The sequence below is a fragment of the Peromyscus maniculatus genome, chromosome 4 (genome assembly GCF_049852395.1).
Source record: "Peromyscus maniculatus bairdii isolate BWxNUB_F1_BW_parent chromosome 4, HU_Pman_BW_mat_3.1, whole genome shotgun sequence".
NCBI lineage: Eukaryota > Metazoa > Chordata > Mammalia > Rodentia > Cricetidae > Peromyscus > Peromyscus maniculatus.
In genome coordinates, this window is record NC_134855.1 from 137,400,972 (window position 1) to 137,427,323 (window position 26,352).

The 26,352-nt window shown below is 48.6% G+C and overlaps 1 protein-coding gene and 1 long non-coding RNA gene across 4 annotated transcripts in view; both read left to right on the plus strand.

Moving 5' to 3' along the window:
- LOC143273057 (uncharacterized) overlaps positions 1-2,151 on the plus strand; it is a 4,524-nt gene extending 2,373 nt beyond the window's left edge. Inside the window, exons 1-2 of the long non-coding RNA XR_013050921.1 lie at positions 1-1,483; positions 1,958-2,151. The exon at positions 1-1,483 is cut by the window's left edge and continues 2,373 nt beyond it. This is a non-coding gene — a long non-coding RNA (uncharacterized LOC143273057). The remainder of the gene's footprint in view (positions 1,484-1,957) is intronic.
- Positions 1-26,352, plus strand: part of Ctnnbl1 (catenin beta like 1) — a 171,611-nt gene that overhangs the window by 130,307 nt on the left and 14,952 nt on the right. For all 3 annotated transcript variants that reach the window (XM_042276680.2, XM_042276681.2, XM_042276679.2), the window contains exons 12-13: positions 19,360-19,457; positions 21,662-21,742. In XM_042276680.2, coding sequence (XP_042132614.1) covers positions 19,360-19,457; positions 21,662-21,742 — 179 coding nt within the window. The remainder of the gene's footprint in view (positions 1-19,359; positions 19,458-21,661; positions 21,743-26,352) is intronic.

Consider the following 26,352-nt stretch of genomic DNA (forward strand, 5'->3'; position numbering starts at 1 on the left):
TTCCTTACACATCTTTATACTTTTTCTTTGTCCCTGATTCCAAAGTAAAAAGAAAATGATTGTTAATTTGTTCCTTATTTGCTGCAAGGTACAATAAAATAAATTAAGCGTATGATTTTGATAATCACCAAAAGTATGCTTACAACTTTAAATGTATTGATTAGTAATAAATAATGTTGCAGTAAGTATGCCTGCTGGCTGGCTAACTTTGGGAATGACAGTGTTCTAGCTGGTTAGCAGGCTGACTGGACTGAGGTGTCAGCCACTGCTGACAGTGGATGGTGACTTAGGTTTATTGAGTTTGCCGTGTTCTGATATATGTGAGATGCTACACCTACCACCAGCTTTGCATGGGGTGCCCTTAGTTTGCTTTATTCTTGAGAAAAGAGCCTCCAAAAAGTTAAGCACTTCCTCATTTGTGCACACAGTTTAAATTAAAAGCAAGAACCTAAAGGCACAGTTCTTAACACTGTGTTCCAACCTCTCAAGGAGATATCCCAAGACCAGAAAGTTAAATGACTTTTAATCACCAAGGCAACAGTGCAGTAACTAGCTATTTCTGGAAATGGCAGAGGGAAACTAAATGATATTGGCATGGCAGGGCAGGAAAATATTACTAAGTTTTGTGGTGTTGGACAATGTGGGATGTAAAAATCTTTATAACTGCATTTTAATTTTTAGAATAGTGAGCTGTGTTCTGATAAGCTTTTTTCTGTATATTTCACATAAAGTTAAGTAGAACCTAAGTTCTACACTTGGTGGGAGTCTCAGCAGCAGTCTAGTAAGAAAAGCATAGCCTTTCATTAGAACCTGAAGACCCAAGGTGAAGAAGTCCCAGCTTGTGCCAGCTGTAAGCACTGAAGGAAGAACTGGCTATCTGGTCTACCTGGGAAGAGAACCATAAATCATTCCCAAGAAAACTTACAAGATTGAAAGGAAGTAGGAACTTCTCATGGACAAGAGCTGGAAGAGCTTTTGAGCAGGAGGATTGGCATGGACAAAGGCACAGAGGTCACCATGGGATGCTGGAAAGGCTAGGAGTGACTGCCAGTACAATGAACCATCCTGCCTTCCACAAGATCAGACTGGTGACCAGGAAGGCAGGGGCCAGACATGTCTGGTCAGTATGTGACTCTTTGGGAAAGGAAGGCACCACAAATTATTACCCCAGTTGTCACCTGCAGTGCTACTGAATTCATTTTCTTTTTCAAGATCTCTTGTAGATTTGCTGTGTTGGTCTCCTTAAGCCAGACCCTTGGTTTTCCTTCCGTTCTGGAATCCACTTGTGATGTCAGTTTTGAGTGACATAGTACAGGTACCTCTTGAGTGCAGTCTTGGCTCTTACTGCACACTGTCCCTGTGCCCCTCAGTTTCTTTCCTGAATGATGGCAACTCTCTCTGTTACTGGCTCGCTCTGGGAATCCCTGCTTTTTCCAGACTATCCTTTGTTCCTTCCAGGGTTCCAGAGAAGACAAGTGAAGAGGTATTGCCTCCAGTACCTCTAAAACAGGAATCTGGTCACACTTGGGTTAATCCTTTAAAGCCTTCTCACTATAGATCTAGAATAAAACTAGACTGGCGTAGTATGAGAGACCAGCCCCTGTTGCCTTCTCCAGCAGCATCTTGCCCTCCCTAGAATCCTGTTTCCGGTGGTCTGAGCTGCACAGTTGCTCCCAGCATGCCCTTTTCTACCCTCTGTGCTTCCACATGCCTTTCCACAGATTACTTGTGCGTTGGGACTTCCCTGTTCTGTTGCCCCCTGAAACCTGCCCTGCTTTTCCACTGACTTCTCTTCCTAGACAGTCTCCCCTCAGCCCACCGTACCCCCACTTACACCCAGCAGCACCCCAGGGGTTGGCTGGCTGGTTTCCAGTCAACTGTGAGCTCTGTCAGGCAAGGGCCAGGATAGGGGCGGGGTAAGTAGAAACCCTTTCATTTGTTATATCTCTTTATGTAGACGCAACAAGAAGAAAAAAAAGTCATCTTTTATGGTGGGAATTTTGAAGACATACAGAGGTATAAAAAGCATGTCTACTGAGCTCTGAGCTCACCCATCACCCAGCTCTGATGAGTAGCGTTTGCCAGTCTGCTTTCGTCCCCCTGCTCCCTACTCCTTTTTCTTGTAATGTTTCAAGGCATTCTGAGACACGATGGAGTTTTATCTCATATGAAATGTTTATAAAATCAGGAACAAGTATAAATGAGAACCCTGAATTTAGCCATTTTTCTAGCTGGAATGTGTTTGTTAACATTGAGATCCACTAATAGTTCAGCAGTTAGATGTCAGAAATAGCTTAGCTCAGTGTGTCTCAGCCATGCCGCTGTTGCACTTTAAAGCAGGGCAGACTTTGGTGTAAGGGGCTGTCCTGGGTGCGTAAGGCATTTAGCAACATGTCTATACCTACCGTAGTCATCACAGACAAACAGCAAAATTGCAAAGTATCCCCCACTGTGGGCTCCTCCCCCTCACCCCCCACTTTAAGAACTACCCACATAGAGAAAGGGAATGAAAGGAATGGGTGGATTGTTCTGTAATCTGGGAAACTGAGTCCTAAAGGAAACATACTCTTCTGATTATGATTGTGCCTGTTGGTATACTGGAGAATAAAGTCTGTCTTCTGTTCCCTGTGCCATATCCCACCATGCCCACTCAGAGCTACTAGGGTGAACATACAGGCTTCCTAGAAGTGGACAGAAGTCTTGTGCTCCCTGTGGGTGTGACTCACTGAAGAGGACAACCCCTTGGCCAGCTTAGGGGAACTCTAGAAGAGCACCAGCAGTGGAGTTTGTTGTCCAGATCTGCTCCCATGCGCTCATCTGCCAAGCTGGTCAGCATGCCCTTTACCAGGTACTTACACTGGTGCTGGCTGGGGAAGTCTCTCCAGGGAATGCATCTTGGATTCCAGGGCAGTCCAAGGAGCATTTGTTTCACAGAAATTACTTTGAAGTCCATTTTTGCCAGAAGCCATCTGTTTTTTATGAAACAAAGGGACACTAATAATTTGTTGTATGGTTTTCTTCAAAATGGGCTGTTTAATTCCTACAATTCAGCTCACTAACTAGTACCTAGAAAGTTGAATACTAGGAAACTTAATTCCCTGGAATGGTAGATTTGAAGACGTGGGGAAAAGCTGGCCTTTAAAGTCAGATCCACCGATGTTCAGCTTGTCCTGGCTCTGCCATCTTGGTAAGACATAGAGCCTTTCTGAGCCTCATTGTATAGGAAGAATAATTCACACGAAAGTGCCTACAAATACTAAGAAGTGGAGGGAGCATAGAATACTTTCTTGGTCTGTGTAAGGCCTGGATTCCACCCCAAGGAGAGAGAGAGAGAGAGAGAGAGAGAGAGAGAGAGAGAGAGAGAGAGAGAGAGAGAGAGAGAGAGAGAGAGAGAGGTGAGAACTGACTCACATGCTCTGTCACCAGATGGCTTCCCTCTTTAGAAAGACCCACTGGAGATGGCAGGAATCCCCACCCCCACTCCACCCCCAGGTCATTCTTTATTTTTTTTTTCGGTTTTTTTTGGGGGGGGGGGCAGTATCTCACTGTGTAGCCCCTACCTAGCCTGGGACTCTCTATGCAGACCGACCAGGCTGACCTCGGACTCATATGCCCAGCTTCCCTCTAGTACTTTATTATACACTTGTGAGATGGTTGGTCTGGTACATGGAAGAAAGCTTTGACGTTAAGCATGTGTGCTGGTAACAGCATGGAACCATCCTCACACACAGTATGGTTAATATGAGTCCTTTCTTCCTGAGGAGGGACCCAGCACCAGTTAGAGTGACCCCAAAGCGTTTTCACAGCAGAGTTGATCGCATGTTTCCCCAGACAGTTTCCTATGTGATGATCAAAGAATGGTTTAGTTTGTTCGTTTCAGACAAGAATTAAAGAGTTGTGTTCCGCCGGGCGGTGGTGGCACACACGTTTAATCCAGCACTGGGAAGGCAGAGGCAGGAGGATCTCTGTGAGTTTGAGCTCAGCCTAGTCTACAGAGCGAGTTCCAGGAGAGCTAGGACTGTTACACAGAGAAATCCTGCTGTCTTGACAAGTTTTTTTAAAAAGAACTGTATTCCAGCAGCACTGAAATGCTTCTGTCCTCTCGCTATGGAACTCCTCCGGCCTCCCGCCATACCACATCAAGCTTCAAGCAAACGAACGTGAGCTGCCTGGTGTCTGAACAGTTTTCTGGTTTCTGTGGCAATCGGCAGATCCCTGAAGCTTAACAGCTGCCAAGGCCTCAGGCGTCTGAAGATGACTATGATGTTTAGTGTTAGAGGAACAGACCAGGCTGTTGAGGGCTGAGGCAGAGCCTCCAAATAAGTGAGAGCGGTAGGGGTGACTTGAATTCATTCCCAAAGGCCTTGACCTCCGCTCTTGTATTCCCCTGCCCCCGCCCCACCTCCCCCCCCACACACACATATGTACAAACGCACTTCTTTCCAAAGCAGGTGTGAGGGGGTGGTTCAGGAGTATGGGAACAGCTCCCGTGTCTTGAGACTGTGATGGTCAGCATCAGGCACCCTCCCCCTGCCTTACTCGGAATGTATAGGTAGGAAAGAGCAGATCTGTTGACAGAGTGTGGGAGTAGGCCGACATCCGTGACTGGCCTCTGGCGATGAGTCGAGGTCAGGCAGGGTATGCCAAGCAGGTATACTCTGCTTCACCACCCCTACAGAGCTGTTTGGCAATGCATTGAGCTGGCCATCGAGGGCACTTTACAAAAGAAAAATGTCACAGTACAAATATCCTAGCCGTTTGTCTCATTTTAGGATCTAAAGATGTTTTTATGTGCTTCGTTGCAAAGGAGCAACAGTAACTGGATAATTCACTTCCCAAACCCTGAAAGAGCTCAGAGGCCGCAGCGTGCTTTCATTTAGATCAAGTACTCTGAAAGTGAAAGGCAGGGAACTGAGCTGACCTCTGGCTGATGCAGGACTGTCCTCATCAGGGGCCTCACCCAAGCCTCCATGTGGCCAGAGGAACTCTTATCTATCTGTCTGCCTGTCTATACCACAGTACTGACACTTATGGGCATCTGCTATAAAATGAGGGTATTGAACTCTAGGCAAAAGCTTCTTGGTCCTTCCTACCAGGGTCTATAGCCTGTATATAGTCATGGGAAGGGTCCTGAGGAGAAAGGGCCTGCCTTTGCGTCAGCAGATGACCTGCTCCTGAGGCTTCCCCTGTTGGCATATGGGGCTACTTCTGAGAATAGGTGTGGCTGTGTGTGTGTGTGTGTGTGTGTGTGTGTGTGTGTGTGTGTGTGTGTGTGTGTGACCGTGTGACCGCAGGATGCTCATGACCTCTCTTTTTGCTTTGGGAGTCCTAGGAAAGAACTTAGGGATAAGGATGTCGGTTAGAAGATTCAGGACTACTGCTGGGAACTAGAATCACAAACACTAACAAAAAGAATGTAGAGATATGTATGTTTCTCCAGGTAAGACAAGCCCAGAGGCCAGCTGGACCACTCTGACAGCTTCCTGGTGTCCTGCCAGTCTTGTCTTGAGGCCAGCAGTGTTTGTTGTCTCTCAGTGTGCCCCAAGCACCTATAAAGGCGCCTGGCTACTCTTTTCGAGCTTGCTTTATAGTCCCAGATGGCTACTAGTGAGTGCTCTGGTTACAACTTCTATATTCCAAAGAGCAGGAAAGAAAGAGGGGGAAGGGCAGAAGGGGACACCTTCCTTCTTAAAGGTCCCAGGTGCTGGTCAAGCCCAAATCACTGTTGTAAAGTTAGTCATGTGGTCCTGTAGGGTTTTATTTGTTTTGTTTTTATGTTGGTCAAAATATCTCTCTGATTGAAATGGGCTCTAGTACTAAGAGATCTGAGGTGGACCAGTGTGTAGGCACTGACAGTTTCAGCCCTTCTGCTTGCTGTCCTGGCTTCTTGTGGCAGTTTGGCCAAGCCTGCGCTGGGTTTCAGAAGTCAAATGGTGCTTCCTAGAGCCATTGTCGTGAGGTCGCATTGCTGCTGCTGAGACAGTGGGGTTTGCATCCCAGACAGATCACGTTGCGGGAGCCAGAGAAATCTGCAGGTGAGGAGTCCCCGCTTTCCAGCACGTCATGGTGTACACATGGTAGGCCTTGCGTGCAGCTCTTCCATCCCTCCTTAAGTCTGGACCGTCCTGCTCCAGGAACATTTCTCCGAGGGAGCCTCGGGCCTATGAGAAGCCGTGCATTCATCACTTTCTCCCTGGACTCTGGGAGCCAGGCAGTGCAGCACACAGAAGCGTTTCCCTACATTCCAGGTTACAGTTCTATCAAGATAGCGCTTGAATACTTCCTTAATTCACGTGCTGCTGGGCTAGTGAAGGGAATCCCAGGGGAGCAGCAGTGACAGAGTCAGCCCAGCAGTGCCTGCACCTGCTCTGCACCCATGGGTGCTCCATGTTTGTGGAGTCTCATCACAACCCAGAAGTGAGACTATTCAGCTAATTTTAGTTATGTTTCAGGTAGAATGGGCTTCAGTGGGAAGAGAGTCACAGCTGCAAATAACACATATGAAAACTCCTTTTCGGAAAATCACCTTTGGAAGTCTCTTCATTTGTATCCCAGGTTCACACCGCTCTCAGTTTTCTTGCCTCCTTCTCAGCATTTTCTTTAGAAAAATTTCAAACAGAAAAGGTGAAGGGAAGGTGCGGCGGCTCCTGCAGTACCTGCCACCGGGGATGCAGTTAGCGCTCTGCTCTGTTTCCTTGCCGCTCTGCTCTACCGTTTCCCTTCTCACATCCGTCTGATTTATTTTTGATACGGAAAGTAAGTTGCAGACAGCAGCATGCGTTACACTCCAGCGTGTTTATCATTAACCTCACGTTGTTATTGCTTAGTTACAATTGGGATGCACAGATCCTGAGAGGCTCGTGTGATGAATTTGGGCATGTGCACCGTCAAGATATCGAACATTCTGGTATCCCAGAAAATTCACTTTCCCTAGCAGACCCTTTGTCCTCACCCCCACAGAGGTACCCACAGTGTTACCTAGCTCCTCAGTTGGGGCTCACACAGACAGCGCCTTCTTGTCTAGGTAAGGCGTTCACTCTGCGTGCCCTTTGTGAGATTTGTTCATAGTTAAGGTGAGCGTCAGGGGCCTCTCTTTTGTTGCCAAGTGGAATTCTGTTATATGGATGAACTTTTCTATTCTTCCTGTTAATAGGCTGTTTCAGAACTGGACCATGGGGAATAGAGCTGTCAGAACATTTGTGCCCAAGTCTCTGCGGTCATATGTTTCATGGCCTCTTGCTGGGTCAGTTATTAGTTTGCATCTTTTTGATAACTACAATCTCAAGCTATCTACGTCATTTCCATCCCATGGTCAAGGATAAGGTTCTCAAGCAATAGGATGGAAAAAAGACCTGGAGAGAGTTCTCCTTCAGGTGTGGACTAGAAGTCTGCTCTTCTAAGCTCCATCCCTCTCCCTCCCTAAGAAAGAAGGCAGGGCCTGAGACTCTTTCTGGAAGGCCATTGACTATTTCAGGTTTTGCTTAGGATCATCAGAATGCAGTGAATTGTGTTTGTTGCCTGTGTTTCTATAAGTTGCCCATCTGACCTGGCTTCTCCTCGTATGCATCCCTGCTTGCCCCTTTCCCAGGATGACCTTTCTGGAACACAGAGCTGCCTTTTCCTGCTGTCTGCCCTATGTCCCATGGGTCACAGTCCAGATTCTACTCAAAGGTGCAGGGTTCTTGCATCTCCTATATTTCACTGTTTGCTCCACGTCAATCCCTTGCCCACCCCCGTGAGTGACCTGCCCTTCACATCTCTGTGCCCAGCCTCTTGTGCATGTTCTTACCCCTGTGCCACTGATACATTGCTGTGAAGTTGCAGGATTTTGTTTGTCCTGACCCTCCCGGAGAGTCAGTTATTCCGTGTGTGTGTGTGTGTGTGTGTGTGTGTGTGTGTGTGTGTGTGTGTGTGTGTGTGTAGCAGGCTCTTACCATGAGTCTTGTTATGACATTGATTCAGCCTAAGTTAATTGATGCAGAACTCGGGACAGACAGGACTGAAACTCACCCGGCCTTTCAGGAGCTTACTCTCTGTCCCGGAGGACCTGCAGATTAGCCCGACAAGGGCTCTGATGGACAGCAGGGTATGAGAGCACTCCCACACAGCCTCCCTGACACTCCACTTCGAAAGCTTCCTCAAGTGGAAGTAGCCCATGGTTCTTATTTGCCTCACTAGTGGGGTTGGGTGCTCTTGTAATGTTTAAGGGCGTCGAGTTTGGCTGTAGAACTGACTAGTTCACTTCCTAGCTGTGATGCAAATTCCTTTTCCTGACTGAACCTCTAATTCCTTGTCTGGAAATGGGGAGATTGGTCAAAGTGAATGTAGAATGTTGTGAGAGTGAAATGACATGAGACATGCAGTGTGCACACAGGTGCAGGGTAGGTTTACATGTGTGTTACCATTTTAAGGACCCACATATGCCTGCCAGGTATTGAATATTCAGGAAACGTTTGGGAAGAATAGGAATAGACGTATTTTATGTGTGTGTTAAAGAGGCTATATATAGATGCTCGCACAGATCCATCTGTCTCTGGAAGAGTGATCTGCCTGGCATCAGTATTCAGCTGAAGGGGCTTGAGCACACACGTGTGAGTCTGTGTGGCTTGCCACATCCCTGACTAGGCAGATGTCCATTATCCTGCAGTGTACGGAGAGAACAAAAGTACTACTAAAGGCGGAAGAGTGTAAGGCTGAGGCTTGATTCGGCGGGGCCTCCTGCTACTTCAGCTGCCGGTGCTGGCCGTGCGGCGGCTTCATCTGTATTCCAGCACACGCTGCTGAGGCTGGGATCGATCTAATTAGGGTATTTTGAACATCCTGTTTGCATCTAGAATCTACCAGAAACCAGGATGTGTGTCCATCTGGATAGCTGAAGGGAGGTGGGCAGTGGGTCCGGTACTAAAACTGGATGGCTGTAATTTTAGAGTATGAACACAGCACTGTGTGTGGTTTCCTAAAAACAAAGGCGCTGCCGGCGGCCTTGGGTGTTGAGTGGAAACAAAGGCAGTGCTGCAGCATGGCCTTGAATTTGAAAGTAGCCCCTCGCCATCTGACCAGAGTATGGGCCTGGTGTGTGGAGTAGGGAATGGCTTCCAGCCTGTTAGAACCCTGGCTGACCCTGTGTGTGTCTGTCTTTAGCCAGCTCTTTGGGCTGTTGGAAGGCAGGCGGGGGTTCTGAGGCTGCAGCGGCCAGCCAAGCCTGCCTGCATGGATGATGGCTCAGCAGGTAAAGGCACTTGCTGCCAACCTGACTTTGATCCCCGGGACGCACATGGTGGAAGGAGAGAGCCAACTCCTCCTACGCATGCCCGCACGCACGAGCCTTCAGGACACAGGCAGTTTTCTATGCGTAGTCCTCCTCCCGCATCCAGGTTGATGACTGCCCTGCACCTGCCTTCTCAGGCTCCCTTCTTCCCTCTAGCCCCCGCTCCCTCACCACACGGATCCCTCCCTTCCTGTTTAGGTCCTCAGCTTCGGCTGGCTTCTTGGACACCTTCACTCCTGTCATCCTCCCGCCTGCACCTGTCCTTCCAGGCTCGGCTTCGCTGCAGCCCTTGGCAGGATTTGCTCCATTGCTTTCTGCCTGTTTTCTGCCTACTCTCACTTTGAATGTGATTGTACCTCGTTTTGTTTTTCTTTTTCTTTTCAATTAATTTACTTTTATGTTATATGCATTGGTGTTTTGCTTGCATGTATGTCTGTGTAAGGATGTCAGATCTTAGAGTTAGAGACAGTTGTGAGCTGCCATGTGGGTGCTGGGAATTGAACTCAGGTCCTCTGTAAGAGCAGCCAGTGCTATTTAACCGCTGAGCAATCTCTCCAGCCCCCCGTTTTGTTTTTCAATAGCTTTATCAAGGACATATTGTACCTTGGAGTGGAGTACAGCTTGGTGTTTTGGTATCTAGAGATTCTGGGTATGGGTGTCACATTGTTACCAATATGCCCAGTGCCCGTTGGTTGCCATCATTTCTGTAGTGTGGCATGTCATTCAGAGGCATCTGGAGGGCAGGGTCAGTGTATATCACCTCTGTCCCCAGACACTGCCTTGTGCGTGGTGGAATCCTTGTGCCTGATTAACCCAAGGTCCTCCTCTTGTGGCCAGCTCTGTTGCCAGAGCCTCCTCTTCCTATCTGGTGAGTGTAGGCCTGCCCTGCCACTCACACTGACACTTACCAGAGATTCTAGCAGCACTGTCCTGGGGTCTGGAGGCACAGGAGTATGAGGATATTGAATTTAGGAACCACTGTGTACCTCATTCGCACCACACCCCCACTTCCTCATCTCCCTCCTCTCATTGTGGGAGACTTGTTACTATGAAGAATATCCTACTCATCACTGACTTCAGGAGTGTGCCCAGGTCTGTGCTTTAGAAACTAGATGTGCCCGTAAAACTCAGACTCCTGGCTTCTGTCAACCTACCAACGTTACCTCAAATGACAGTGGGCTCAAGCTGTCCGTTTGCAGTAGAACACATCCGACCCTGCTCTCTCCCGGGCATCAGAAGAGATCTTCTCCTCCAGTCCTAATTCTAACCTTCTCCTCTTCTTACCCTCTCACTCCTGCCCCAGCTGAACCAAGGTGTTGCTAGAGTTTTCCTGCTTTGCCCACAGTCAGGACAAATCTTTGTCACCCGCCAGTCCCACAGCCGCTCAGACCCAACCAAGTAAACACAGAGACTTATATTGCTTACAAACTGTATGGCCGTGGCAGGCTTCTTGCTAACTGTGCTTATAGCTTAAATTAGTCCATTTCCATAAATCTATACCTTGCCACGTGGCTGGTGGCTTACCGGCATCTTCACATGCTGCTGGTCATGGCGGCGGCTGCAGCCAGTCCTTCTGCCTTCCTGTCCTTTTATTTCTCCTCTCTGTTAGTCCCGCCTATCCTTCCTGCCTAGCCACAGCCGATCAGGTTTTATTTATTGATCAATCAGAACAACTTGACATACAGACCATCCCCCAGCACAGCCAAGTGCAGACCATCTCAGACACCTGCACTCAGGCCCGTGGTCCTGATCATCCTCTATTCAGACCTGCTGGGTAACGCCACAAAGAACCCAAGAAGGGCTCCCACAGGACATACAGAACATCCCACAGCACCAAGGGCTCCTCCTCATGTCCCCTGTGTCCCCTGCATGCCACTTAGTGACAGTCTCTGCTGTTATTCCCAGCCTTGTTCATAGCACAGCAAGCTGCCCCAGAGCCAACTCCTTCATCTCCGTGGAGCCTGGCACACAGAGGGTGTCGGAATGTTTTATGCCCTGTCATTGACCTGAAGTTGTACAACTCAAGAACAAGAAGCAATTTTTTTATAGTTCTTCAAATTAGGTATTCTCTTTTCAATAAATGGTTGTTATGGCTAAATATGCTCATTTTTATTGAAAGGTTAGCCTGTCTCTGCTTAGATGTGCTGTGTCCTTCAGCTCCTGGAAACAGCTACTGCCTGCCTCAGGGTGTCTGCGGGTCTCCAGATTTGTGTATTATTTGGCTTTATAGACACTCACACCCAGCACTTGATTTTAATTTGTTGTACGATTAAAGGACAAGAGTGAAGTTGGCCTTGCTCCATTTTAGTGTTAGAAAGATATTTTCTCACCAGGACCCAGGCAGGCAAACGCTCTGCAGGGATCATGGGACCAGAACAGTGTTCAGGGAGAGAGCCGAGCTCTCGTAGGGTGCACAGGAGAGAGAATCCACAATGCTGTTTGTGGTGTGGCACATCTCAGATTGCCATCTGGAGTGAGTACTGTGGACACACTTCCCTTGAGACAGCAGCTTTAATATATGGGTGCATCAGCCCCATTTTCCAAACAAGAAAACCAAGGCAGATAAAGCACCGTTCTGAGCTGTAATAGCTAGGGAATGCCGAGGACAGGATTTGAACCCAAGTCTCAACGATCCTCAAACAGCACATAAAACTGATGAATTCACTTGTCCTCATCTGGAGCTTACCCCAGGAGTGAGTTCTCAGTGCTGTGTCTTTTTCTGCAGCGGATCTAACATCCTTCCTACACTTGATCTTAGCCGAAAGGCTGAGAAGCTATTCTAACATCCTTATAAGCAGGCCTACCTAGAGGTAAAATGGCTCCTCTCACAGAGTGAGTGCTGCTAACCAAAGGCATGCTGGGGTTTGGACCTCACTTATTAAGAGACACTGATCCCCCGTTCAATTCTTTGCAAAGCAATGTACACTAGAAACCTACCTGAAGTGACTCCTGCCGCCTATGCTGTTCTAGAAAGACCTGGTTGGGTAAGAAGCAATGATTCTTAACTAAGGGGACGTCGCTAAGAGATGGGAATACTCAGGATGTCCATGCAGAAGTATTCCTCGGATTCTCCAGTGTACTGATTTGGGGGGAGGGAGGGCTGTAGATTTTAGATTCCTGTGCCCCTTTCCAAATGTGCTTTTTTACCTGAGGCAAGTCATACCCTTCCCTAGGCCATTGTTTCTATATGCAGAACCCCAAAGGAGGTGGACTAGAGATCTCTAGCCCCTCCAGCTCTGAAAAATCCTACAACTCTAACTGCCCTCTGCATAGATACTGTTGAGTTCATTGCTAATCACCCTGGAGAGGCCCTGAGGAGAGTAAAGCTGGGGGAAGGGTGGACCAGAGCCACCCCTCCAGGCAGTTTCAGTAATTAGTCTAGGAGGCAGCCAGTTGTCTAACTGTTGAGCAGGGTGCCCAGCAGGCAGGGAGTTACACAGGCACAGTGTCAGTGCTGGCGTTGACATTCCACCAGGATGCCAAGATGCCCACCTCTCTCGCTAGTGAATTGAAAACTGTAGATTTAGCTGACCTTCCCCTTTGTGGACTCCAGGTGTAGGACGTGGGATGTATAGATGTGGTGTGGTATGGTGTGGTGTGTGGCACATGTATGTAGTATGTATATGTGCACAGTGTGTGTGCATGGTAGGGGAATATGGCAGGTATGTCTCTGTGGTTTTTCCTCTGCAGCGGAGCTACCACATCTGCACGTCCACATTGACAGCTCCATAGCCATCCTTCACCTCCATTTTATCCTGTCGAAATGACAGAGCAGCTGAGCGGTGCTGGCCAGCAGATAAACCTGTTATCTCCTCTGCTCTCTGTGCCAGCAGCTCTCCCCATCTCCTTGGTGTATGAAAAATTGACACCACCTTGGGCTGAAATCTGTTCTTAGGGAAGCTACATTTATTAGTAGCTAATGAAACCTGTGTACTAAAACTTGGGGTGGCTGGAGCATTTCCCTGTGACATATGACAGGCAGAGCTTACAGAGGTAGAAGGAGCATGGAGCTTCGGGTTTGCTTGGCTTAAAGCCCTATCAATCAGGCAGATGACAGCTTGCTTAGTATACTGTGCCGATGGTCAAGGTTTCTCCTGCCTAGACTGAGCGAGCTGTGGCCATGCATGCTAAGAGGGTTTGGTGCCAAAAATGATCCTCTCAGAGACCACATTTCCCTCCTTGAAACGTACTGCTCCGGATGCCCTCCCCAGCCACCAGGAACCCCTGCCCTCTTGGTAAGGCATATAAAGAACACTCCCTTGGAACTTTCTCCTCCACCAGAATCCTCAGGATTCAAAGGGAAAATGACTGCAGCATGAATTGAAGTTCTGGTTCGGTATTTGTGGGACAGTGTAAAACCCAAAGTCTCTTGTTAATTTAGACTCTGAAAGAAATTGCTTCTGGAAAGACTAATTCAGTAAAGCAGGGAAGGCGGCTGTTATTCATATCTCCCTCCATATGGCCTTTTGCTTCATGTTAGCCTCATTAAAACTGTGGGTTTTTATAAGTCCACGTTTACATGGTGCCTGTCTTATGGGCGCAGTGAGCCCCTGTGGGGCCTGTTCTCAGGCTGGTTTCCTTTCTGGTCCCCTCTCTTCCTTCTTTAACAGCCAGAGGATTGGTTTTTGTTTATGGGAAACATAGCAGCTAGGAAAAGCTTGCAGTTTGGAGTCAGATAACATGGATTCTACCTTTTCAAGCATGGGATCGCAAGTTAACCTCTCTGAGCCTTATTCCAGATGAATAAGGCTAAGATAAAATGGTGAGCTTGGCTGTAAGGTATGTAGACAAAATAGTGTGCTGTCGTACATGCATGATAAATGATGACGAGGTACTGTACCTACTTTCAAATAGGACTGGAGAGAAGGGTTCTAGGAGCCAAACCCATGGCCTCATGCATGTTTCATAAGCATTCTGCCAACTGAGCTGTGCCTCTAGCCTTCAAATAGGCATCTGAAGCAGCTTTAGAGCCAAACAGTAGGCTGGTGCTAAATTTGACTTTGAGTAATAACTTCCACAAGGCAGATGGCAAACTAAGGAAAATATTTGAAACATACACAAAGAAGGTAGTTTCCTTAACTTAGAAGGATCCCTTAGAAATCAAAATTAAGAAAACTGTAAGTTCACAGGAGAAGCAATACAAGCATTAGTAAACAGCATGGTGAGTCAGTCATGTGTTACCATGACTATGGTAAAAGAAGCCCTGGTAGCTGATGAAACATTATCTCAGTGTGTCTAGGAGGGTATTTCTGGAACAGATTAGCATTTGAATCAGATAGCTGAGTAAAGATCATCCTCACAGTGTGGGTAGACAGCACCCCCATCTATTGAGAACCCCAAATATAGTAAGAAGGAGGAGGGGCCAGACAGCCTTCAGACCTGGTTCTCAGTTCTGCAAACAAAGACTAGGGCTAAATAGTGTGTTTGGCCTGAGCCTCAGGCCTTTGGGCTCGCAGTGGGACTGCTCCCCTCGCTTTCCTAGGTCTTCAGCTTGCAGGTGCGTCTCCACAGGCACCCAAGCCAACCCCTCACGACAGATCTCCATATTGTAGGGTGTCCTGTGTCTGGGGAAGCCAGTTCATACACAGGAAAAGAACGTTGAAGAAGCACATGCTAATCTAGGAGAGGCTGGTTTTACCTGCCCGTCGTTGCCATTTCTCTTGGGTGGTACGCTGTGAGGAAGGGTGTAGGGAGACGGATACTTAACTACTGGTGTGTCCAGTGAAGCAGTGCATACTTCGTGTGTTCCTTTTGAAAGACAATCTCTTTTAGAAATTTTTATTTATTTGGGGGGGGGGCACATGTGCCACAGCCAGCACACATGTGGAGGTCAGGACAACTTTGTGAACCAGTTCTGTCTTCCCACCTTTATGTGGGTTCCAGAGATTAAACTCAACTCTCCAGGCTTGCATGGCTAGTGTTGTCTTTACCATCTCTCAGGCCCAAATGACGTTTAGCATTTTATATGTGATTTTCATGAGTAGCATATCCTATTATTAAGAATATACTATAAGGAAAAAACATGGAAAAATATGCCAGAACATGTGAGTATCATTACCCATAGTAATGGGGGCGGGGATCTCCAACTGGGAGCTACCAAAAATACCCAGGAATGGCTCACTCATTATTCAGTGGCATTCTTGATAGCCATTTAAAAAAGGGAGTCTGTGCTGATAAGCGCAGTTATGTTTGGGGATATATATGTGTATAATATAAATTTTCTCGAGAATGCGCACAAGGTACTTTGTAGTTTTTTTTCCCCTTGGGAGGGCAAGATAGTGGGAAGAGAATGGGAAAATAAAAATATTAGTAGAGACACTCATAAATATTAAGTACATTTATGCCTTGTGTAGTTTCATTTTTACCACATGCATCCATTGCTTTCTGTTGGGACCAGCAATAAAGCAATAAGGAAGCTGCTTCCTTTGGGTATCATGAATTCATCCTTCAGCTTCCTAATAGCCAAGACAGAGGGAGCACTGGTAAGGGGAAAAAACAAATTCATCAGGAAAGAGACATGTTCCTAGGGTTGGTCTGTAGGAGGAATGTAGCTGCTGAGATCACATCATTAAACCTCGGTATGATCCTGTCTCTGCAGCCAGCTCTAAAGTCACTAGTGGCCGTGGCCAATCGCTTTTCCCACAGCTGGTCCTTCCCCCACATGCACATGACACTTCATCCAGTGGCCTTTATACATTTGGTTCCCTGGCTTAGAATGTTCTTTCTTCTTCTCTACATGGTTACCAGGATTTAGGATTTTCAATTGTGTTTCTTCCAGTGAGAAGCATTAGGCAGATGTCCTCTGCTCCCAAGTGTCCCATACCTACCAAGTTACTGAACCTGTCACATGGCACTATAGTAGTTGATTTGTTCTCTCTAGCCTTAAGGAGCTCCTTCAGGTTAGGGTACTATGTTATTTGGAGTCCTGAACACTCACTTCTTGCACTGCAGAGCTAAGTGGTGAATGGTGTGTCTGTCATCTGAAGTTAGGACCATACATATCCCTTGCACCATGTGGGGGTGAGCTTCTTTGCTCTGGGCCTGCGTCTTTCCATCCATGCAGAGAGGGTTGTCTCAGATACTGTATGAGAGAGAACTGGCTGATGTTCTTCTCCTTCTGTGGTTGTCAGATGCCTTAAATGTATACACAGAGGTTGTTCCCAGCTGCTGTGCTAAGGAATTTCAAAGTTTCAGAGCTGAGTGTGTGAGATTCGCTGCATTCCTTATGGCTTGTCTCACACCTGTCCACCAGCTGAAGGCATCAGAGCCCTAGCTGCGCCTTCATCCTTGAATAGCAGAATCCTGGGTGTCCCACTCTCCACCTTCTGGTCGTTTCTTCTTGGCTCACCCAGAGGCCTTCCTGACTGTACCTTCAAAGCTGTCCCTGCTTATGCTGCTGCCCTCTCCAGAGCAGAGCCTTCTGGTTCTTCTGGTCAGCATGCAAGGCAGCATGCCTCTGAACCTGGGCTGGATGCTTTACCCAGAGGTATAAAGGTATTAAAAAGGCATCCAGAAGTCAGTAATGGTCTGTTTGGGGCCCATCACCAGCTCTGGCTGTTCATACAGAGAGCCTGCTTCCTTCCTGTTCATCCACCAGGGTTTCCCAAAATACCTGCTGTAGATGCTAGACTGGAATGGAGGTGGGGATGAGGGGTAAGCAGTGACCAAAGCAGATTGAAGTCCTTGCCTTCAGGCAACGTACATTCTAATTGAAGGGAGATGGTGACCAAAATCAGTAAACATGCAGCACTCGATGTAGAGAGAAGGAAGCCTTAATGAGACTCGAGAACTGCCTGTGTTGGAGCTTTGCATTTTCAAAGAGTGGACAAGGGAGTCCACTGGAGAAGGCTGGGGCCCCGAATCTAAAGAGAGTAAGCACCAGGGTGACTGGTAGGGAGCATTTCTGGCAGAGGCCTTGAGGCAGGAGCACCCGGCATCAGAGTCAGCAGTCAGGCGAAGGTCAGGAGCCATTGCTGAAGGAACGTCCTTGTGCTCTGTGAAGACTATGCCCAGGGGCAAGGATGGAAGCAGGGAGCCTGCTCACCCTCAGGCTGTGGCGTGTTGTGGGCGAGGATGAGGGTGTTTCAGATTAGAGTCGGGAGACAGTGATGATGGTGAAGAGCTGGAGTCACATCAGAAGGGAGAACTTGCATGGTGTCTTCATGAAGGGTCTGCTGGGGGCTTGAGAACCTGGTCACCTTGAGTGAATGGAGCAGGCTGGAGAGGGAGGGTAAGCTCTTGCTGTTAAGCTGAACAGACCTGTTAGATAGGAGAAGCGTAGACAGTGGGTGGGACTCGTGGACATTCAAAGGACGGGTCGTGAGGCTCAGCGTGTAAAGACACGAGACCTAAGACAGGATGAACACAGCCCTGCAGCTGTCTGAGAACAAAGGAGTCTGGTGGGGACGTGAGGAGGGGTAAGTAAAGAAGGACACACCCAAACACAGGATGTCACAGTCAGATGTGGGATGCTTCCCTGTGGCTCTTTGAAGTTCACAGTCACAGAACTCAGAACTCTGGGGAGCACCTACATGTGAAGGTACTCTTCAGTTGTCAGACATCTATCATCTATGCTGAGCCATTTTTTCAATTTTTTAAATTATTTTATCTTATTTGTATGGGTGTTTTGCCTCCATGTATATCTGTGTGCCATGTATGTACCTGGTGCCTGCAGAAGCCAGAAGAGGATGTCAGATATCCTAAACTGGAATTACAGACATTTGTGAGCTACCATGTTGGTGCTGAGCATCGAACCCAGGTCCCATGGAAGAGCAGCCAGTGCCCTTAACCACTGACCCATCCCTCCAAACTGCACCCCCTCCCCCTTGTTTTAGTGTGTATATGTACATGTCTACATGAGTGTATGCCAAGTTTGTGTGGATGCCTGGTGAGGCCACAAGAAGGTGCTGGATTCCATGGAGCTGGAGTTACAGGTGATTGATTGTTAGCCACCCAATTTGGCTGGGAACCGAACCCTGGTCTTCTGAAAGAGCAGTGAGCACTCTTAATCTCTGAGCCATCTCCCTAGCAGCAGCAATTTATTTCAAAATAAACTGTCATTTCCTTATGAGTAGGTATCTGTGACCTCCTATTCAAGGTCATTATTGAAGGATTTTTAAGTGTGTGTGTGTGTGTGTGTGTGTGTGTGTGTGTGTGTGTGTGTGTGTGTGTGTGTGTGAACACCATGGCTCACGTGTAGAACTGGAAGACAGCCTTGGGTGTCAGTCCTCACATTCTACTTTGTTTGAGACAGGGTCTCTTATTTGCTGTATATATGCCAGGCGGCCCTCCTGGAAGTCTCAGGATTCTCTTGTCCCTTCCTCCTACGTCACTGTAGAAGCTCCGGGGTTACAGACATGCACTGCCATGCCTGGCTTTTATGTGGATTCTGGGGACATGAACTCAGGTCCTTAGGCTTGCACAGCCATCCTTGACCCACTGAGCCATCTCTCAGGAAATCTTTGTAATGTTAAAGGAAAGACTGTCTTCAGAACTGAAGCCTGTGTCATACATGGGTGGGACAGCGGTGCCTTAGGGAAGCCACTGGGCTGAGAGCTAAGGAGGCTGGCACAGCGTGCGTGCCTACCTTCCAGCCCCTTCAACATCAAGTGGGCTTAGCTCAGCAGAGTTTGGGGCCACCACACTTGGTATTTCATTCCAGGGCAGTTGCCAAGGAAAGTTACAAGGCAATTTGAGAAGTGACAGAACATTTCTTATTCATCATTCACTCATGTCCTGGCTGGTGTTTGTATTCTGTTCACGGGGCATTTCTGTAAGTGGGGGATTAGTCTGAGGTTCTGTTGTGGACAATACAAGTCAATTAATTCCAGGCAAGATAGAAATTCTCACCTCCCTTTGGTCTCCTTGCTCACTCTGTCCTTGAGGATGTCATCCCTTCTGACTGTATATTTGTGTGGCGTGCCCAGATCAGTTTAGTTTTCTGATGACACCAGTGAGGTTCTTGTCTTATTAATCAATAGTCTCAGTCAGTGACGCCTCCTTTCTCCTCCTCTGACAGACCAGACTGGCCTGAAGAGGTAATAATTACTGCTGTGATCTCAGCGTGTTCTCTTCTCTCCTTCCCACCCCAGAGCATGTCTGTTCGATCCTGGCTTCCCTCCTACGAAACCTGAGAGGGCAGCAGCGAACCCGGCTTCTGAATAAATTTACCGAGAACGACAGCGAGAAGGTGGGTAACTGTGACCGTGAGGATAGGGCAGGACCAGAGTGATGGGGAGACGACAGCTCCCTGCTCAGGGGGGCTGCTGCTAGTGCTTCCACCCTGAATTAAAGTACCTCCTCCAGCAGCGTTCTCGTGTGAGATGAACTTTCCCTGGGAATGCCAGGACCTCCTGGGGTGGCAGCGGTGGACACTTGGGGGTTTTCAGACCTGGTGAGAGGAGATTATAAGAGAGTTTCGATTAGGGTGTGGTGGGGGGGCCCAGCACAGCCAGGTGATTGAGAACACGCTTTATAGTCAGAGGTCTATAGCTAAAGCTATTTTTGCTACTTTTAAGATATGTGGGCTGCAGACATGGCTCAGGGGATGAAAGCACTTGGCATGTAAGCACAGAGACCAGAGTTTAGATACCCAGAGCCCATGTAAAGCTGGACAGGTGTGGCAGCCACCTGTGATCCCAGCACTCAGAAGGGCAAAGGCAAGGGGTCCCCAGGGCAAGGTCATAACTAGGTTAGCCGGGGTCTGTGAGCTTTGGCTCAGCAAAGTAAGCAGAGTGGAGAGCAAGCCAGGAAGACACCTGCCTCAACCTCAGACTCCACATGCACACACGTGTGCAAGAAAGAAATGGTGTGTGCCTCTCTGAGCCTCCCTTTCCCCCAGCTTTAAATTGGAGACATTAGTGCTCCTCTGGAAGACTCAGGCAGGGTGGGGGTGGGGGGATTAGATGAGCTCTCTAGGTGGTGGTGAGGAGAGAAGGTCTTGATAAGGAAATGCTGAGCAGCCCCAGGGGGTGATCACTCCATGAGATTGGACAGCGTTTCAGGTTGGCATCTCACATCTGAAACCAAAAGAAGTGAACAGTAACAGTAGCTTCTGTTTGTGGAGTGGGAACCAGGAGCCGCCCGCCTTCACTGTGCTGCTGTGCGGAAAGTCATATCCTGGGGTCCGAGCCACCCAGTTTTCAGTAGGAACCTGAAGGTTGGGTTTGCAGGCATCGTGGGAATTGCCCAAGATCACTAATGCTACCAGAGCTGGGCCTTGAACCCAGGCTGCTGGGTACAGAAGCCTGTGTATCTGTCCACACTGTATAATAGGAGTAGAAGGAAGGCTCAGAGTCCCCTTTTTAACACATGATCATTACATTCCTGCTTGTACCCAAGGTAGGGCTGGGCACAGCCTTCAGAGGCGGCTTGCTCTGCCTCTTTGAGCCCACCTTCAGCTGGCTGTGCTGCCCAGCAGCAATGTACCACAGCACAGAGCATCCCAGCAGTCACGGTCTGTGCTCGTTTCCACAACTTTGTAGTAGGACTGTTTAGTATAGACTTTTCATGGTTTAAGGAAATCATGGACATAGAAACATGGGGAGGGAAGTGCGTAAAGTCACCAAGTCACCATTAGCTGCCAAGGGTTGGGGCTTGGGTGCCATCTGCCTGGAATGTCTGCGGCTATGTTAGCAACACAGTATCGGCTCCAGTGCAGAAAAGTACCTCTTGCCAAGAGCCGTGGTGGTGCCAGCCTGGCGGGTAGGTCAGAAGTCTGGCCAGCATCAAGGCGGCACTCTCTGTCCTTTGAAGGTCTTGGGGAAAGTGAACCTTTTCAAACCCATTTGGTGTCCCCAGGCCATGTTCCAAGATGGCTTTGCTAAGCTGAAAACTGACTCAAGTTATTTCTGAACAGAAGTCAGTCTTTTTTTCAAGTTGCTGAAGGAGTTTTTTCGGGTACTCTCTTCTGACTCAAAAGCAACTAAAAAGATTTTACTCTGGCTTTTTTTTTTTTTTTTTTTTTTTAAGATCAGCTCTGGGGCAGAATCTGAACATGAAAGGTTTCGGTTGAAAAAAGAAATCTAAGTTCTAAGTGAATATCAAGTATATAACTTCAAGTGCCTTCTCTTTGCAAGAAGGGACTCGAATGTTTATTTATTCATTTATTTGTTGTTAACAACTTGAATTCTCAGGTGTCCTAGAGGGGCTGGCACTCTTCCTTTGTGCAGTGGGCATGTGTTCAAGCTGGTGCATGCTGGATGGATGCTGGTGGGTGCTGTTCTTACCAGCACCCCATTCTGTTTGGGGTGTGTCCCTGCTGTTCGTCCCCCATGTCAGAGGCAGAAGTGTGGGTCTCCCTTTGCAAGCAGCGACTGTGAAGTGGGGAGTGTGTGACCGTGAAGTGGGGAGTGTGCTCTTCCCGCCTCACTCCTGCCTGGGACTCTCTTTCAGGTTGACAGGCTAATGGAGCTGCATTTTAAGTATCTGGGTGCAATGCAGGTGGCCGACAAGAAGATTGAAGGGGAGAAACATGTATGTATCCTGCCCACTTCTTGCAAATTCTGACACACTCCATTTGGTCCCTTAGGGTCTTCCTCTCTCGACACAGGACAGGTAGAGCAAAGGTGTATCTCCAGTCATGAGCCACCTAACATGCCACAAGGGCAGAGCCAAAGGCTGTGTGTGTGTGTGTGTGTGTGTGTGTGTGTGTGTGTGTGTGTGTGTGTGTGTGTGTGTATTAGTTACTGTTATTGTTGCTTTGATCAAATATCTGACAAGGGAAGAGGAATTGATTTTGACTCACAGTTCGAGGTTGTACAGTCTGTCTGTCTGTCTGTCTGTCTGTCTGTCTGTAGGCAGGGCAACAGAAGCATGAGGCAGCCAGTCACTTTGCATCTGCAGTCACAAAGCAGGAAGAGGTGAATGCTGGTGCTTAGCTTGCTTTCTTCTCTTTATTCATCTGGGACCCCAGCCCATGGGATGATGCTGGGTAGGTCTTCCTTCTGGAAGCACCCTCATAGTCATACCCAGGTGTGCATTTCCACAGCGGCCTAAATCCAGCTGGCAGTGAAGATTCACAGTCACAGCATGAGAACTTCAACAAGTGGTGAGCTTTTAGGAGAAAGGATGTAGGACTCACTCAGGTCACCCTAGGAGTTTGGGACAAGACCCTAGACAAGCACAACCCTCAAAAGTGCCCAAGTACAGTGCCAGGATTTTGTACCATGGTGACCAAGTTGTCTTGGTCAGTTGTTGGCTGCCATTGTCCTGAGGAATTGGGGGTTGGATCCTAAGGAAAGGGGTGCCAAGGTAGGAGAGCAAGAGAAAGCCGAGAAGTCAGTAGATCCAGCTTCCCATACGCAGAAAGAAGGCCCAGGGAATAAAGGCTCTGTCTCTGTGACCAGGCCAAGCCCTAGGCTGCCATGGCTGGCCCCGTCTTCTAGTCCTGCAGCTTGCTGAGGGCCATGGGCCTGGCTGGGTTTCATTCTTGAGGGGCCACACCTAGTCTTCTGTTAGGTGGCCCCCATGCCTCTCCCCTGCCTCCATGGCATTCCGTCTCCATCCCTGTGGCTTACTCAGCACACATCTTAAGGAAGATTTTCACACTTTCCAGTTGTCCAGTTTGTGCTCTGACCTACAGACACTCCCAGTGTGCAGCCACAGTACAGAGTGACCCCTTTCCTGCATTTGCAGGCTGCAGGAGTCCTGAGTTTCCTGTGATCTGGATTTTCTGGATCTCTCAGTTCTCACTTGAAGAGACATCTTTGGAGCCTCTCCCTAGCAGTAGACAGAGCTCTCTTCATCTGCTCTGCACAGCTAGACTGGAGCTGGGGCGAATGTGGGACCCTGAGACCTGTCTCTTTGCCACTTCCTGCCCAGCATTCCCACACTCCCACAAAACACACCTCCACCCGGGCAGACCAGTAGATTGTAACTGTTTCTCACTCTGTGATTTCCCTATGATCTCTAAGCCTAGTAAGTGCTCAGATGTTTGCTGATTGATTGAATTGATTGATAGGGACTTTCTTCTTTCACACAGAGATCCAGCTGCAAGATAAAAGGCAGACTCTAAATGCTGAGCTGGGCTTAGACACCTAGGCATATTCCTCGCCCCGCTCCTTCATTCCGTCTGGTACATGAGGAACACTGAGTGACTGATGGAGTACTGTCACAGTGGGAGCCTTTCTTTGTGTGGATGACAACTAGACACAATGAAGGTTCTCTAGCTCTGTGTGAGAATAGCCATGGCACCAGTGGAGCTCTAGCCCTGCCACAGCCCCTGAGAGAACCTGCTGGAGCAGATTTTAAGTGGCAGAAGAAAGCCTGGGAGGCAGATTCATGACTTTGAAGTTGCCGCCAGTCATGGCTTTCACTGTTCCTCGTGCGGCTCCTAGGCCCTTCTAGCTTAACGTTTCACTCTAGTTCAATGGGCCATCCTTTGGTAACTGCCATCTTCTGACAGTGGGATGGATTGAAAGCCTCAGGAGAAGACCTGGGGATGCAGCGCAGTTGGTGGAGTGCTTGCATGTACAAAACCCCAATGCTGGGGTCAATCCTCAGTACCACACAGACTGAGCGTGGTGACACTTCCGTTTATTCCCAGCACTTGTGTAGTGGATGCAAAAGGACAAGAAGTTCAGGGTTATCCTCAGCTGCATAAGAAGTTTGAGGCTAGCCTGAGCTACAGGAGATCCTGTCTCAAACAAACAAAACAAAAACAAAAAGCTACCTAAGAGGAAGGAGTTGTCTCCTGGGGAAGGGAGAAGAGGGGAGAGGCCAGCCAGGCCTAGTAGAGAGTGACAGAAATTGGTGTGGGAATCAGAGAGGCCTAGGTTTCACACCAGCGCTGGGGTTTCTGGCTCTGAGCTCCTGGGCAGCTAACTCACCCTCTCTATGGTTTTGTCTCCACATCTGTAAACGATGTTTGATCACTACTCCTCTCAGTGACTGAAAACCGAGTGTTAGCATGTAAAGATCTGAGTCACTGAGTGGAAGCCACTGCCGTGTGGCCCATCTTCTGCTGGATTTCTGTGTCACCTCAGCAAGCCAGCAGTCCATTCCCTGAACACCCTTCCTGTCTGCTGTCCCAGAGGAGCCACCTCAGCAGAATGGCATGCTGGCACAACCAGGCGCTTTGTGTAAGGTGGGGTGTAGACACTCCAAGGAAAACCAGCAGGCAGTCGGGCATGGGGAGCAGCTTGTGTTGTGTTAGGGTCCTTGGCGTGCTTCCCAAGATTATCTATTATCTGCATTGAAGAGGGTGTGAAATTGATTAGCACTGATGGAGAGTGACGGCTGCAGCCGCTCTCTCAGCCTCCAGCAGGCTGCTGTGTGCCACAAACTCAGGCCCTGCCATTCACTGACAAACATCTGTCTCCTTGGTGCCAAGGCCGTTTTGCTGGGCACTGGCAAACATTCCAAGGCCATTAGTGCTCAGCAGCCTCGTGCTGCTGCAAGAGCCAAGGCGGGCGGGGCACGCTCGGGAGTGGTGTTTGCTGCCAGCACTTGGGCTCTGTCTTGGCAGATGAAGCCGCCTCATGGGTGTCGTGTCACAGAGCGGCACAGCCTCCTTCTCACCCCTTCCTCCTGCTGGCCTCTCTTAGGCCGGAAACAGTTGGTCTCCCTACTCCCGTTACAGACGTCCTGCCACCAGGCGGGAACTCTGCAGACACTGCTGATGTGAACACTATCTAAGGCATTTGGATGACAGTGACCCTCAGATTAGTAAGGAATGAATGTCTCTCCTACTTCACCAAGCCTGCAAAGATACCCACTCCAGATGACAGAATCGGATGTTGGCTATTCAGTGTCTCTTAGCCACCTTTCCCTGTAACCTGTTTCTCCGAGTGCAGTGTGCGTGTGTATGGTTTGCACTTGACCAAGATTCAATGGAGAGAATCCAATCATTGGCAAATATTGATTAGACTCTCATTTTGGGCCAGGTGCTGGACCAGGCACTGGCCAAGGGCAAGAGGCCCAAATGCCAGTTAAAGACCCAAGAGTGGTGTGCTGCTGGGGAGGGCGAGGAACCCAGGGCGGGCAGCTAGAGCCACCTAGCAACTCTGTAATACTTCCACATGCACACCAAGTAGGGATGGGGTATTTCCAGTCTGCTAGCAGACCCTGGGAAAGGAGGGTGAGAGCCAGGGAGCTGGGCTCAGTGCCAGGCCTTTCCCTGGCTCCCTGGCTTTGGACACAACGTCACTGCCCCAGCCGATTTTTCTCCCTTGGTGGAGAAATTGGGTAAGTAGCTAGTAAAAGTAGTGCCAGATAGGGAAGTCATAGCCTGGCCCGCACCTGGGGGACAGACATACAGACAGCCTTTTGTTTCCTTTTCTTGGGGAGATCCCTCTTAACTTGCAGAGTTTGGTGAGACACTAATCCCCTTTCTCTGCCTTCCCCACCTCCAGCCCTTCCCTCCTATGTCGGGTCTTAGAGCTAGTGCCTCCTGCAAGGTCAGATCTCATTATATGCGCCCTCCTCACAGAGTGTTCAGTCCCTAGCATAGAGCACCACCCTCCCCCATAGCTGTAGGTAGTGTGCTTGTTTGCTTCCTCTGTGCCTGTGATCTGGTCTTAAGATTTGCACCCTGATACTGAGCCTGAATAAAGGACCACTGCCCCTTAAGGGAGTTCGCTGTCTGCCCTTGGGTTTTAAGGAGAATGGAGGGATCTCCTACCTCTACATTGTTCCATGGCTTTCATTTTTGCCCCTGAAATTTAGTTTTTAAAAAAAAAAAAAAAAAAAATTCCAGCCAGGCTTGGTGGCGCATGCCTTTAGTCCCAGCACTTTGGAAGCAGAGGCAGGCAGATCTCTGAGTTTAAGGCCAGCCTGGTCTAGAGAGTGAGTTCCAGGACAGATAAGGATAGATAGATAGATAGATAGATAGATAGATAGATAGATAGATAGATAGATAGATAGATAGATAGATAGGAAGAAAGAAAATAAATTTTTAAAAACTTCACCCCATCATTGAAAATACTGAAGTCTACCCAGTGGGTTCTGATGTACGTGCAGCAGTATCATCATGGTATCATCAGGTTGGGTTGTTGGTGGTAGCATTTGTATTGTTTTGTTGCTCACGGTGCTAGAAATGGAAGCCAGGGCTTTGCACATGCTGGCAAATGCTCTCCTGTGGAGCA